We start from the raw sequence: 13,280 nt of genomic DNA on the forward strand, positions 1-13,280 counted from the left end.
ACAGAAAGTTAGAACAGAAGGATGAAAGAAAGAATAAGAGAAAAAAGGGTTTCTGTCATTCTTTGAAATGAATATAGAAAGAAAGAAAGAAAAGAAAAGAAAAGGAAAGGAAGTGAAGATGAATAAATGTGTGAAAGACAAAATAAAGGAGAGTATTAAAGGAAAAAGGTAAACAAATGAGGAGGGAAGAAAGAATGAAGGAAAGAAATATGTTTCCTTCATTCTTTGAAAGAAAGAAGAAAACGGGAAGGGAAGGAAGGGAAATAAAGAAAAATGGGAAAAATACGAGAAAAAAATAAAATAAAGAAAGGAAGAAAGAGAGGGAGGGAAGAATGAAGGGAGGCGAGAACGAAAAAGGGAAAATAAGGGAAGGAGAGAAAGAACGAAAAGAAACAGGAGAGGAAGGAAGAAGTTAAGGTAAATTTAAGGAAAGAAAGAATGAAGGAAATAGAAAAGGGAACTTTGATTGATAAAGAAGGAAAGTAGAGAAAGAAGTAAAGAAAGAAAAATGAAAAGAGAGAGAAAAAGGTGTTCAGGAAAGAAAGATAGGAAATAAAGATGGATGGGACGAAAAGGGGCATGCAGGAAGGATAGGGTAGAAAAGAAAGAAAAAGGAAAAAAGTTCAAGTAAACAAAAAAAATTAATCATCTAATAAGAATCATGTTATTTGGTGTTTTTCTTAATGTATTTTAAAAGTAAAATGTTCTAGAAATGAATAAAATTTCACACCAATTAAGACTCAAAACGAAAGCTGAAAAAACTAGATCTATGAAAAGTCAATAACTATTTTTGCTCAAAGTACTTTCATTTTTACAGCCCCAAAATTTTGGAACTCTCTCCACAATGATGATATTCAACAGGCCCCCTCCATTAACTCCTTTAAGAGAAAATTAAAAGTATTTTTGTTAGTATCCTACAAACGAAGTTGATTTGTTTGTAGGTATTGATTGTCTTGTATCCATCTTGTATTTAACACTAAATTTTCCATATCACCCGGGTATCAATCCCAAATCTGTGTTTTCATGCTAGCGCTCTCGTTGATCCATGTTCAAATTTTGTTCTCCCCCTCTCTCTCTCCCTCTATCGGTCAGCCTAATTCTTTTTTCTCTCTCTCTCCTCCATCCTCTAATATGTCACTATATTGTTTTCTTTGTTCGCGTGTCTGTATGTGTGTGTGTCTTTGATAATACATGTCCCATATTTTTGTCACCTTATTTCCATTTTTTGCTATCATTTCCTTTCTTACTCTAAAATAGTTTTTCCTATTATATTTATCACATTTTACTTTCCCATTTTTATATTGTATATTCGTTCAGCCGAATGAATTTCCATATTTACTTAATTTTTATTGCTTTGTCTTGTCTTAATTGCTTTATATAAATTATTTATTCAACTAGCTATAGGGGATCCACGCTCTACAAGCAATGCTTTTTAGTGGATCCCCTCATTTCCATATACGCTTTTTTTTTATACAAGCGTTTGTTATATAATTATGCTAAGTTAAAAATTATTTTGTATTCGTACTTTGATTTGTATTTGCATTCGATTTATATTTGTTTTGGAAATGAAATAAACCTCTTGAATCTTGAAAACTTCTTGCACCGATTACATCTCCAAATCACAAATCTGAGAATAATTGGAAGAATTACCTGCCGACTTTGTGACTATTTTGGTGGAAAAACTGTTTATCATGTGAGATTGTTTGCACCATTGAGAATTTGCTCCGATCATACATGCCTAGCTAGTCGCCTGCCACACACACATAGGCAGAAGGCCAGTTCGTTTGCAATGTATAGGGTTACAGAAGCAAGAAAATCACTGCAAAGGTTTACAGTTATCGATGTAATTGTTGTCTCTGCTTCGTCATCTGTTGGTTATTTATAATTTAATGAAAATTTGACACTTTTAAATGTATGTTTGTTCAATATTCTGAAATACGGGACAATTAGGCGTCCCGGGGAGGGTTTGTCGGGACGCCGGGACAAAGGAGCAAAATACGGGACAATCCCGGGAAATACGGGACGTCTGGTCACCCTGGCAATGACGGTGATTTCAAATCCTGCATGTTGCACCTCTCTACTCTTCTGCTATCTTATCATGATATAGATTCTCTCACAAAGAAATCTCAACTCCGGGGAGTATTTTTGCCTTTATTTATTCACAAAAAAATGATTATGCAACAATTCCTCTCCTAGTGGCATTAATTTCATTTTCTGCTTAATATAACATGTTTGATTTTACACCATTCATCTTACTTCATTCTTTTCTATGAATCTCATTTGAAAATTCAACATATACTTTGGAGATTGCATTGCGACTGAAGTCATTTGTGGACAGAAGCAAAGTTCATCAGCCACTGACACAAACTCACAAAACAATTCAATTAGAGATACAGATCTAATAACATGACAGCATAAAAAATATACAAATTGTGATTGAGAATCGAATGATTTATGATTCTGGTTTTCATTTTCTTTATTTTCAATACCTTGGAGATACTACAGGTAGTTTCCAGCACTAAGGTTTTTCCTCACTGTGGCTGAAAGTGAATACCAGTACAGATGCAATAATGATAATAGCCAGTTCTTGTGTAGCGCATAGCACATTATGAATAACGTCTTTATGTGCTTCCAAAGGACTTGGATATTATTACCCTGGCTGTAGCTCAAGCAGCTTTTACGCCCTCGGCATTTCAAGGATTACATTCCTGCCAGGTACCCATCCACCTCACCTGGGTTGAGTGCAGCACAATGTGGATAAATTACTTGCTGAAGGAAACTACTCCATGGCTGGGATTTGAACCCACAACCCTCTGTTTCAAAGTCTGGAGACTAATCCACTGGGCCACAATGCTTCGCAACAGAGATACACATCACAATATGTTTAACATTCTCTCCATCTCTCTCTCATTGCCATTATCTATTGACAATATGTTGCTCGTGGATTGGCATTGGTCAAGAGCCAGTCAGGGGATTAATCAGTTCTATCAGAGAAATCAGAATTCATCTGAGATTAACAGAAGTCATAACATTTATGACGCCATTCACATAACTGTTTTCACAAAATATTGGGAGACTTCAAAATCCACTTTGATATCAATAAAATTATTAGCATTTTGCTCTGTGAAATTTTCTCTTAATTCATTAAGATATCTATTTTGGGGGCCCATAGTGCCCCTTTGAAGTCGGGAGTTGGAATAAACAATAAAGAAATGCCAAACAGCAATTTGAATTTCAGCTACATTAATCTCTTTGCAAATATAGACCTAGTATTCAATTACTGTCTGCAACTCACATAGGCCATGGAAAGAAGGAACAAGAGAATACTCGGACTACACAATAATTTTGGTACACTGCTATATCAAATTCAAATTCTTTCAAGGTATAATTGAAGCCCATTAATATGAATTTAGAAGAAAAAAAAACACATGCCAAACAGCAGCAATAACACAAATAATGCATTACTGATATTCACAAGGAACAAAGACATATGTAGGTATAATCTCACAAGTACATGTGCATGAGCTTATAAATCAATCAATGGGGGGCCACTTCCATTGACGAGTGGTAACCATGCGTGACAATGGGCTTTCGAAAAGCACCCTAAACAAGTATTTTCCATGTTCTGAAAATGCACCCTTTAACAAGTATTGGCAGTGAAACCTTACCCTTAACAATTGTTGGAAACAAACACATATTCCTTGATTTGACCCCCTAAACAAGTAGGTGTGTAGTCACAGACGTCGGCTTCACCTTCACTTTCGTTGGGTTTAGTACCACCCTACACAACTCGCTCAAATCGGATCCTAAACACATAGTGTTGGGGCAAAAAGAAATTCTAGTCTTTTTTTACCCTCCTCACATATTGGACCGTAAACATGTAGTTTTCCTATCAAAATATGTACCCTTTTTCATTATTTTAGCGTTTTTGACACCCTTATTACGTTACGTATGTAACATGCCCTATCTTGAAAAAGAGATCTTTTTTACTTGTTTATTTGGTCATGCATGGTATCTACTCGTCTATGAAGTGCCCCCCCCCCCCCCCCCGAAATCAATATTACTCTTTTCCAAGGAAAATACAAAATGCAGGGATCCAAGCTGTCGGTGATCAAAGATGAGATCAACATTCAAGCAAATTTATGGAATTCAAATCTCAAGCTTCATAATGGTTTGTTTAATCTTCCACCTGAAATTTTCCTGATTGGTGACAGTAACTCCAATTCATTCTGAAAGTCCCCTTGACTTCCAGAAACCTCATTATAGTCTTTGGTACGCTTGGTTCCTCTAACCCGGCTATCCTGACCCTTGGTAGCAGCTCTGGATGTCTTTGAAGATGATCTCTTGCTTCTCTTGCTTCCACTGTAATCATCCATGGATGCTCTGCTGGTATCACTATCAGTTAATGTCTGTTGGCTTCCATTTGCTTTTTCGAAGACACCATTCCTTTGCACATCCTTCCCGAGATACTTTCCAAGTCCTTGGCCACGTTCCGATCCTGGACCCAAGGCTGGATTCCTTCCTTCATTCTTTCGAGAAGCAAGATTCTTGGCCGATCCACTTTGTAACCCCTCTTTGGGTTGGTGAGGGTACTTTGTAGACAGTAACCCCGGGTTGTTTTCTAGAATTCCTGACATGGACTGAAGAGGGTTCTCTGAAGGATTGGTGTCCTCGATCTCGAGTGATTGTTCAATGTTCTGGATACGTTGATGCATGGCACACATCAGCACCTGCAACTGTTCAATGAAGAGGCGTGTTGTTAGTGAAAAAAAGTTCCAGGTTTTATGCATATTGTCACAATCAAATGAAAAACACATTTATTCATTTATTTATTTCAAGGAATAATTTTTCTGGTAGTGCATTGCAATTTGCTTCTCATTTTTGAAAGACTGCTATGCATAAAGTCTTTTGTAAAGCATATTTTTACATAGGACTGTACATTACTTAGCTGAGAGCTTTTCTCTTATGACTAAAATACTATTCAAATTTGTAAAGCGATATTATTCCCTGTATTTATTAATCTTTTTTTTTTTTTTGGGGGGTGCAACCTTTGGGCCAATACATTCCCTGTACAGGGAATTTGTACATTAATTTAGAAACACATTTAGTACATACACCCTGATGTGACAAGGTCGAGTGTGGAAATTAATTATCTTTTGGAGTGAAGAATATCCTTGTCTAGCTTGTCAGATTTGTCATGGGGAAAATTTGGAGTAACGATCTATTTCATTTTTGCTTGTCTGCTCATCTTGATGGCAATTAGGTCTTTCTTTTCTGTAAAAAATCTTACTTTTGCCAAATAAGAAAATATTTCTGTACCCCCAATTAGGAAATCTTTGATTCCTTTCTGAGCTAAGCATGAAAAGTATAATATTACTAAACTTTTATCAAACTCTTTTTAAAGACCTCCCAACTTCTCATAGAGCAACTTTTAATGGTAAATACCTTAAGTGTTGTTTCTTTCAATGCTTTCACGTTGGTGAACTGTTGGAAAGGGGTATCTGACTCAGGGAGAGATGATGAATCAGTAGAACCAACTTGGTACCTGTGGTGTAAGATTAATGGGTTAATGCAAGAAATTATTTTAAACTTCAGCAATAACTGATAGGCCTAATGAAAGTGTTTTGACTTAGATCAGATTTTACTCATTCACATGAAAAACAGGGAGAATGAATTTACAACTACTGTCACGTCTGTCTATAGCAAAGTATCAATGAATCTCTCAATTGTTCACTTCATAATAATGTAGAGTATCACAAGAGGATCTTGTTGTGTTATCAGTAAAAGTACCTCATTTTCCATTTGTTACACTTACAGAGTAATTATTTCAGAAGTGTAAAATATGTGTGCAACTCTCTTGACATGTAATGGCTGTGCCCCCCCCCCCCCTTTGAGAGACACAATTAAAATTTGTAATGTAAATATGGCAGCCTAACACAAGTGTGCCCACTCCCCTTTTGTCATTTTTTTGTGGACGAAATGACCTTTAATTTTGGGTGAAAACCATTTTTTTTTGCTTGTCAAATTTTCCTCTGGAAAATGTGCCCCCCTTATGGAAAATCCTAAAATCCGGGATCTGCCCCTTGACAGAATGAAATCAAAGAGACAAATTGAAATGTTCGATGTCCAATGACGACTTACACTGAAAGTTTGTTGACATCGATTGTGAAGTAATCTCTGAGGTCGTCCAAGGGTCGTGGTGTTGTCCTGTAAACCTTCCCAAGCACCGTTTTACATCCTCGGCAAACAAGTGGGCTGAAAGTACTACATGAAAAATATGAAGGGGATATCAACTTAATCAATACATGTATCTCCATTTTTAGAAAGAAAAAGAAAATTGCAACTATAACAAAGTATAGGCCTAACTAATAAACAATGTATAGATCATAAAAAGAATAAGCATAAAAATAATCATCATCAGATGAAAATTGGAAGAATACAAATATAGGGAGAATAAGAAATGGAAAATAATAGACAACAGAAGAGAGGGTGAAATAGAAAAAAAATAAAAAAAACGATGACAAACAAAAGGATGATAAATAAGACAATAAAGGGAGAAAAAAGGAACAAAAGTAAAGAGAAAAATTGAAGTTACATGTAGAGCAAAAGAGAATAAAAAAAAGTATTCACATATAATGATAGGCCTATATTCTCAAATATTCATCAGTATAGATATGTTACTAGCCACACATAACACAACAGAGACTTATAAGAATTAAAACTAAAAAAGGCCTATTCAATAAAAAAAGAAAGAAAAGAAAATGGGATACAAACCTTCCTTGGTCAATACCATCTGTTGATGTGATCAGCTTTGTTGATAATTCTACAGATGCATTCACACCTGAAGTAAGAAATCAAAGAAAATGCAAATTTTGCTTTTTGTATTTCATAACTACCCCCTACCCCCCCCCCACTCATGCTATAGTATAGCATTATTTGCTAGCATACATGTACATGTTAGTATGCCTCAGCGCTGCATTCAGACAGTGCAAATCAAGTTGGAAAACACTCGATCTGAAAGGCTGGAAGTGTTTACTGTCAGTCCTTTGTTAGAAAGTCACAACCTATGCATGATAAAACTAATCCATGCATTTGTTCTCTGTCATATTGATTTCTGTAACAGCCTCATTTTCGGTCTACCACAGTGACAAATGAAGAAAATACAGACTATCCAAAATTATGCTGCAAGATTAGTTACTCAAATTCGAAAATATGAATCAATCACCCCTGTACTACGAAACCTACATTGGCTTCCTGTTCATTCTCGTATTTCTTTCAAATTATTAGTTTTTGCATATGAATGCTTCCATGAGATAGCTCCTTCATATTTTCCCGAACTATTAACTTTATATCAGACTCCTCGGAGTCATACTCTAAGATCAACCACAAAGCGGCTGTTTGCTATTCCCCATATTGTTACCAAAACATATATGGTGAGCGATTATTTGCACATGCCTCTTCCGTCATATGGAATGCACTTCCTAATTATATGAGAAATACGCATGATTTAGATAAGTTTAAGACTACCCTAAAAAAGTATCTGTTTAACTTGTAATGAATTCAGTGCCCAACACCCTTTACTTACTTTCTAATAATTTCTTTCCTTAGTTTCATCCAAGTGCATAGGGACATGCATTTCTATGTGTTCTGCGCTATAAATGAACTGAATATTATTATTATTAAAATCCAAGACACTATCGGTCAAAAAGGAGGGTGTCCACCAGAGAACGACAAGAGTTGAAAAAATCACAATAATGTAATTGCAACTTCCAGGGATGTGTCACAGCCCTTTCACAATACATTTTGTGAGATGGATCCACTTTCTGATCTTGTCATTAAACTTTAATGACAAGACAAGATCATAATTTTGTCATTTATGGTACGGTAGGATGGGGGGTCGGGTGTCCGGACACTTTATCTTTTTGAAGCCTTCTTTTTTGTCTGTGGATTACACTAAAAATATGAATCCATTACCATGATTACTTGTAATCATTTTCTATTTTGTTCTTTATAATATTTCCTAACATTTTGTACTAAAAATTGATGAAACTTCGCTGGTAAATTTTTCCAAATGACATTGTAAAATTGATCGTCCGGACACACAACCCGTCCGGAACTCCGGATACAAAACAACTGGGTATACTCATTGTAATTTTCCCAAAAAAATGTTCTGCCCCCCCCCCCATTTTGATTCACCATTAAAACAAACAACATATCTGCAGACCGTATCACTTATAGTAAAGTTATTATCAGATTGTATGAATCAAAATACAAAAGTGGCATAAGTTTGTAACTCATTGCACAAGCAATTTGTTAAACTAAACACGATAGTGTGATAATGCATGCTCTCTTGTGTGCACGAGAAATCGCGCGCGCCGCGGTCGAATATTACGGCTTACGCTATATTCACTCACTGTTCAGTGTGATAGATTTCAAATCATCATGAGCAGCGATGAATGCTATGGAATCACTTATTATCACATTGCAATGTTGACACTGGAAAACAGCAGGTAGATCCTTGTTAGATTGATCATTTTCCACAGTCTCAGGATCAGGGCTGTCTTTTCCCGTCGCAGACTCCATTCTTGCAATTTGAGCTTTTGACTTTTCGCGGATGTTTACAAGTTACAACTATTTCTTCTTTCCAGTCTAACGTTACATTATTAATACAAATAACCAAATTTGAATCGGTTGATTTTTCCCGAAATACTAAAGAAAAGTTCAATCGATATTATTTTGTAGTATATTAACCAAAATTTGTATTTCTAAAGTTACAGGATTGCAGCTGTAAGACCAGTATTTGAAAGAATAATGAAAAGTTCGATTTAATTAGAGTCTCTCGTGAAGTTATGGTCTGACTCAAGTCTAGCATCAACATAACGAATTTCTGCTGCTCAGCATCGACACGTTCACGTCAAAATAGCAATATACTTCTAATTTAGTGGATCGTACTCCAAATGTGTTCATTTCCCATTTGTAACGTTAATAAATGGATAAATGGAATAACTGAAATGAAAGCCTCTATTATTTTATTATATCAGTCTTCGTACGTAGCAATAATTTAAAGATCTTGCTCGGTCGCGACTTCTGTCGTGAAACTAAAGACATTGTCGCCTTAGGTTTCGGCGGAGAATCTTATCGTGTGCCGCTGGAAGCAGCCAGTATCAGCAGAGGTATCAAAATGATGGGTGTGTCGCGTTATAGACCATCATCGTTTTTCTTTCTGGGAAAGTCTTCCTTTCTGTTACAGCCTCCCGTCTTCAAATATATTAGATGTTTCTCTTTGTATTCTGCACGTTTTTCTTCGATTTGTTTGCCTTCCCAAACACATGGAAAATGCCGAGAAGTTGAGAGGAGTGCACAGTCACAGATAAGGTGCAGGGTCATTCCCAAGACCACGATGAACCAAAGTAAATTTTTAGCTGTTGAGCCAATGTCACTTCTGAACAAGCTTGTGTGCTATTACTCAAAGAAGTCAAAATCAAAACAGAAACTTATGAAAGGTGATAGCACAGATGATGAAAGTGATCTGGACGAAGAAAATGGCTACAAATCTGATTCTGAAGATGAAGACGAGATTGAAGATGGTAGTAAGAAAGATTGGAAAGATCTAAAAATTAATGTACCATCTCCGAGGATAGATGCTGTTTTGAGTGCTGGGCTTGGAGTATCCAGGAAGTGAGTGTTTTAATTTCATTTATTTTATTCATTTTATATATTGATGTCATTTTTTATGACATCACAATTTGGGGTTCTACACTTGAGTACACTACATGTAGTTGGATTTTTTGTTGCTTTTAGTATCATTAAAATAGTTTCTACTACAAAAAGGTTTAAATGGCATGAAGAATTATAAACACGCAATAAACACAAAGTTTGGAATGGTATTGACTTTGACTTTAAAGTTAGTAAAACACAAATTTATATCCTTCATGAATTGGGCACCTATTCATGTTGTATCTGTATATGGAGTTAAAGGAAATGTGATTTGAATTCTAGAATATTTAAGGGATATTTTGATTGTAAGTTTTGTAACCTTATAATATTACTCTTTTATTTCCAGGAAAATTGAAGAAGCCTTCCTGAATGCAAAACTCCGGCACAATGGCAAGAAGGTGATGAAAAAGAGTCGACAGGTATATAATGATTGTAATAGAATTTCAAGTCATTATCTTCAAATAGATTTAACCATCGTTTGTCCTATTTTTTTATCCTGGTGTGGGGCCAGGAGGGGGTGGAAGGAAGGATTGCTGTCTCAAGATCACAAATGATGTGAAAAGAAACATTGAGATTGTATTTAGAACTACTCTGGGACATAATTTTTATGAGGATATTTATTGTGGCACATCCATAAAGCAACTCTTGTGAAATCATTAATTTGCCTTTTTTGATTTGTCTGTCAATAAAGGGTAGCATCGTGAAGGGGAGGGGGTCGAGGGGTGCAAGAAGACCTGAAAATTCACTGATGGTGATTTTGTTTTCTGTCCTTCATTTGGGATTTTTTCCAATTGGTCTAATGCCAATTCGTCCAATTGCCAATGGTCTACTTTCATTTAGACTAAATGAAGGTAGACCATGCGGTGAGTGGACGAGTTGGCAGTGGAAGAATTGGCAATTTACCCTTGATATTAAGGGCTTTATCAAGATGTATTTTACCTAGTCCTGTCATACTCTCCTCTATTCCTTTTATTCATTGATGGGTGGCAGAAGGGGGGGGGGGAGCGGTCACCCAGGTGCCTGGGAATGATTTTCGAAGAGGGGATCGTGGATTGTTAAAAAATTGACAAGCCCCCCCCAAAAAAAAAAAAAACACACAAACAATCGAGATCTTCATTTCACAGTGAATGTGTTTTTTGTCAGCTAATTGTGCTTCCATTGCGCACTTCACTCAAGTAAATATTAAGTGCAACTTGATAATCATTTTTCTTGTAGGTACAAGAAGGAGATGTGTTGGATGTTGTGAAGGAAGACCGCATCACCAACAAGGAAGGAAACCAAGTGACACTCGTCATGAGGGTGGAGATGAAGAAAATCAAGGAGGAAAAAACGTCAACGGACAGGACGCCTGTCAAGCTCCGGAGATGGAAACATCTAGAACTCCCAAGGGAGAAGTGATACCAGTATTCCTTATTCAAGTAATAAGTTAAAAATATGTCAAAATCACTGCTTATAGAGAATTCATGCATCCTTTTATTTTTCGAGTTGTAGCCTTAAGAGCCTGACGTTTTGTATCTGATCAAGATTGCAAAATATGATACATTTTGTTTTTATTTCAGAAAGTAGTCTGGACATCATCTTTGTACCATTTTTTATATATTCTCAGCAAATCTGTGACAAAATTTCATGCACTGATATGATTAGCCAGATAAGTGTAAGAGGTTAACATTATTTACATATCTCTCTTGCCTCACTTATCAGGAATGAATTAGGTTGAGGGAAAGATTTTTTATTTTTTTTTCAAATTGATTTCATGCAGGAAAGTACATTATGAATTGAAATCATGAATGATTTTTTTTTCATTTATTATAAGTAGTGAGGTTAGGTAGTAGTAATATAAGTTTTTTTTGGGGGGGGGAGTTCACCCCTATGTACTCTGAATGCGCTTTATTTGAGTTAAGTTTTTGAAGTTGATTAAATTGAACGAGATATCTCTCCATAAAAGCATTTTTAATTTATTTTTCTCTTGTACAAGTCATGTAAACGGTCAACAAAACCTACATTGTAGATCATTGTGTTTTTCAAAGTCATCCAAGCATACATTTTCAGATTATGGTAGGATTCCTGAAAAAAAAACTGATAAAAAAACACTGCACCTTTATCTATTATGAGAGAGGGGGAAAAATGAAAGTTTGAAAGCAATAGGTCAAAAGATAAGAAAGTTAAGGCTGTTTTGATATTGAGATCCCTAAGACTGTCAAATTTGAAATTGGCAACTTGGTAATTAATTTATGACAAGTGGTGGGGACAATTTTCCCATAGTATCTGGGATATATGTCTTTTTTAAAGTACATAATGTCCTGTGGTATCAATATAAATATTGCTATCATACTAGTATTGTTTTATGTCCTGCAAAAAAATTTAAAGTACAATTTTTGAAAGAAAGTTTCATCTTTACCCTTACGAGTATCGGAGCAAATGGAAGCATATTGATGATGCCCATAGAATTTGTAGGGTTCTATTTCAAATAAAGTGTTTACAGCTTTTTAAAACTTTTCAAATATTCAGAGTTTTCTTGTTCGTGTAATATCATGCAATATTTTGCTGATTTGTCTTTTTCTTCTAAAAACACTTATTAAAAAATTTCATTCAGGTTTTATATTGGTTGCATTTGAATTTTAGGCTTTTCTTGTCTCGTTAAAGGTCAAGTCCACTTCAGAAAAATGTTGATATCAGACAAGCACAATGCTGAAATTTTCATCAAAATCGGATGTAAAATAAGAAAGTTATGACATTTTAAAGTTACGCTTATTTTTAACAAAATTGTTTTATGAACGAGCCAGTTACATCCAAATGAGAGAGTCGATGATGTCGCTCACTCATAGTTTCTTTTGTTTTTATTGTTTGAATTATACAATATTTCAATCTTTTAGAATTTGACGATAAGGACCTCCTTGCCTGAAGCACAAAATGTTAAAATAATGGAATTCCACCTGTTCATGGAGGAATGAAACTTCATTTCACATGGCAATGCGAGAAAAAAAAATCATATTTCATATAATAAAATACAAAAGAAAGTGAGTGATGTCATCAGTTCCTCATTTGCATACTGACCGAGAAATTGTTTTGTGAAATGAAGTGAAACTTTGAAATGCCGTAACTTTCTTATTTTACATCCGATTTTTATTAAATTTTCAGTGTTATGCTTGTTGAATTTTCTCTTTTTATTCAAATCAAGTTTCTGTTGGGGTGGACTTGTCCTTTAACTTAAAGGGGTTTTCTTGAAGTTTGAACCAAAAAGTGTTTTTAGTTTTGCAATCAACATTTCATGTGGCAGTTTTCTTTATTGAAATATATGAAAATACGATTGCATCTTTAAAGGTCAAGTCCACCCCAGAAAAATGTTGACTTGAATGAATAGAGAAAACTCTAACTAGCCCTAACGCTGAAAATGTCATCAAAATCGGATGTCAAAATAAGGAAGTTATAACATGTTAAAGTTTTGCTTATTTTTCACAAAATAGTGATATGCACAACTTAGTGACATGCAGATGAGACAGTCGATGATGTCCCTCACTCACTATTACTTTCGTTTTTTATTGTTTGAATGATACAATATTTCA

General features: G+C 35.2%; 2 protein-coding genes across 2 annotated transcripts; one reads left to right on the top strand and one right to left on the bottom strand.

Annotated features, from left to right (window-relative positions):
• Positions 1 to 4,012: 4,012 nt before the first annotated feature.
• On the bottom strand, positions 4,013 to 8,633 carry LOC121413876. The gene is made up of 5 exons (XM_041606852.1): positions 8,415 to 8,633; positions 6,775 to 6,841; positions 6,142 to 6,264; positions 5,446 to 5,545; positions 4,013 to 4,736 (listed from the first exon to the last, which is right to left on the bottom strand). Exons 1-5 carry the CDS (start codon positions 8,581 to 8,583, stop codon positions 4,164 to 4,166), a joined length of 1,032 nt encoding a protein of 343 aa, XP_041462786.1. The 5' UTR covers positions 8,584 to 8,633; the 3' UTR covers positions 4,013 to 4,163.
• A 122-nt stretch (positions 8,634 to 8,755) lies between these two features.
• On the top strand, positions 8,756 to 12,225 carry LOC121413877 (mitochondrial transcription rescue factor 1-like). Its single transcript, XM_041606854.1, has 3 exons — positions 8,756 to 9,678; positions 10,064 to 10,136; positions 10,933 to 12,225. The coding sequence occupies exons 1-3, from the start codon at positions 9,182 to 9,184 to the stop codon at positions 11,113 to 11,115; spliced, it is 753 nt and encodes a 250-aa protein (XP_041462788.1). The 5' UTR covers positions 8,756 to 9,181; the 3' UTR covers positions 11,116 to 12,225.
• Positions 12,226 to 13,280: the final 1,055 nt, after the last annotated feature.

This window comes from Lytechinus variegatus, chromosome 4, assembly GCF_018143015.1.
Source record: "Lytechinus variegatus isolate NC3 chromosome 4, Lvar_3.0, whole genome shotgun sequence".
Taxonomy (NCBI): Eukaryota; Metazoa; Echinodermata; class Echinoidea; order Temnopleuroida; family Toxopneustidae; genus Lytechinus; species Lytechinus variegatus.

Coding starts and splice junctions, on each gene's coding strand:
- LOC121413876 (XM_041606852.1), bottom strand. CDS start 8,583: ATGGAGTCTGCGACGGGAAAAGACAGCCCTGATCCTGAGACTGTGGAA. Junction 6,842..8,414: donor GAAATCTATCACACTGAACA/GTGAGTGAATAT, acceptor TTCTTACTTCAG/GTGTGAATGCATCTGTAGAA. Junction 5,546..6,141: donor GATGTCAACAAACTTTCAGT/GTAAGTCGTCAT, acceptor CTTACACCACAG/GTACCAAGTTGGTTCTACTG.
- LOC121413877 (XM_041606854.1), top strand. CDS start 9,182: ATGATGGGTGTGTCGCGTTATAGACCATCATCGTTTTTCTTTCTGGGA. Junction 9,679..10,063: donor GGGCTTGGAGTATCCAGGAA/GTGAGTGTTTTA, acceptor TTTTATTTCCAG/GAAAATTGAAGAAGCCTTCC. Junction 10,137..10,932: donor TGATGAAAAAGAGTCGACAG/GTATATAATGAT, acceptor TTTTTCTTGTAG/GTACAAGAAGGAGATGTGTT.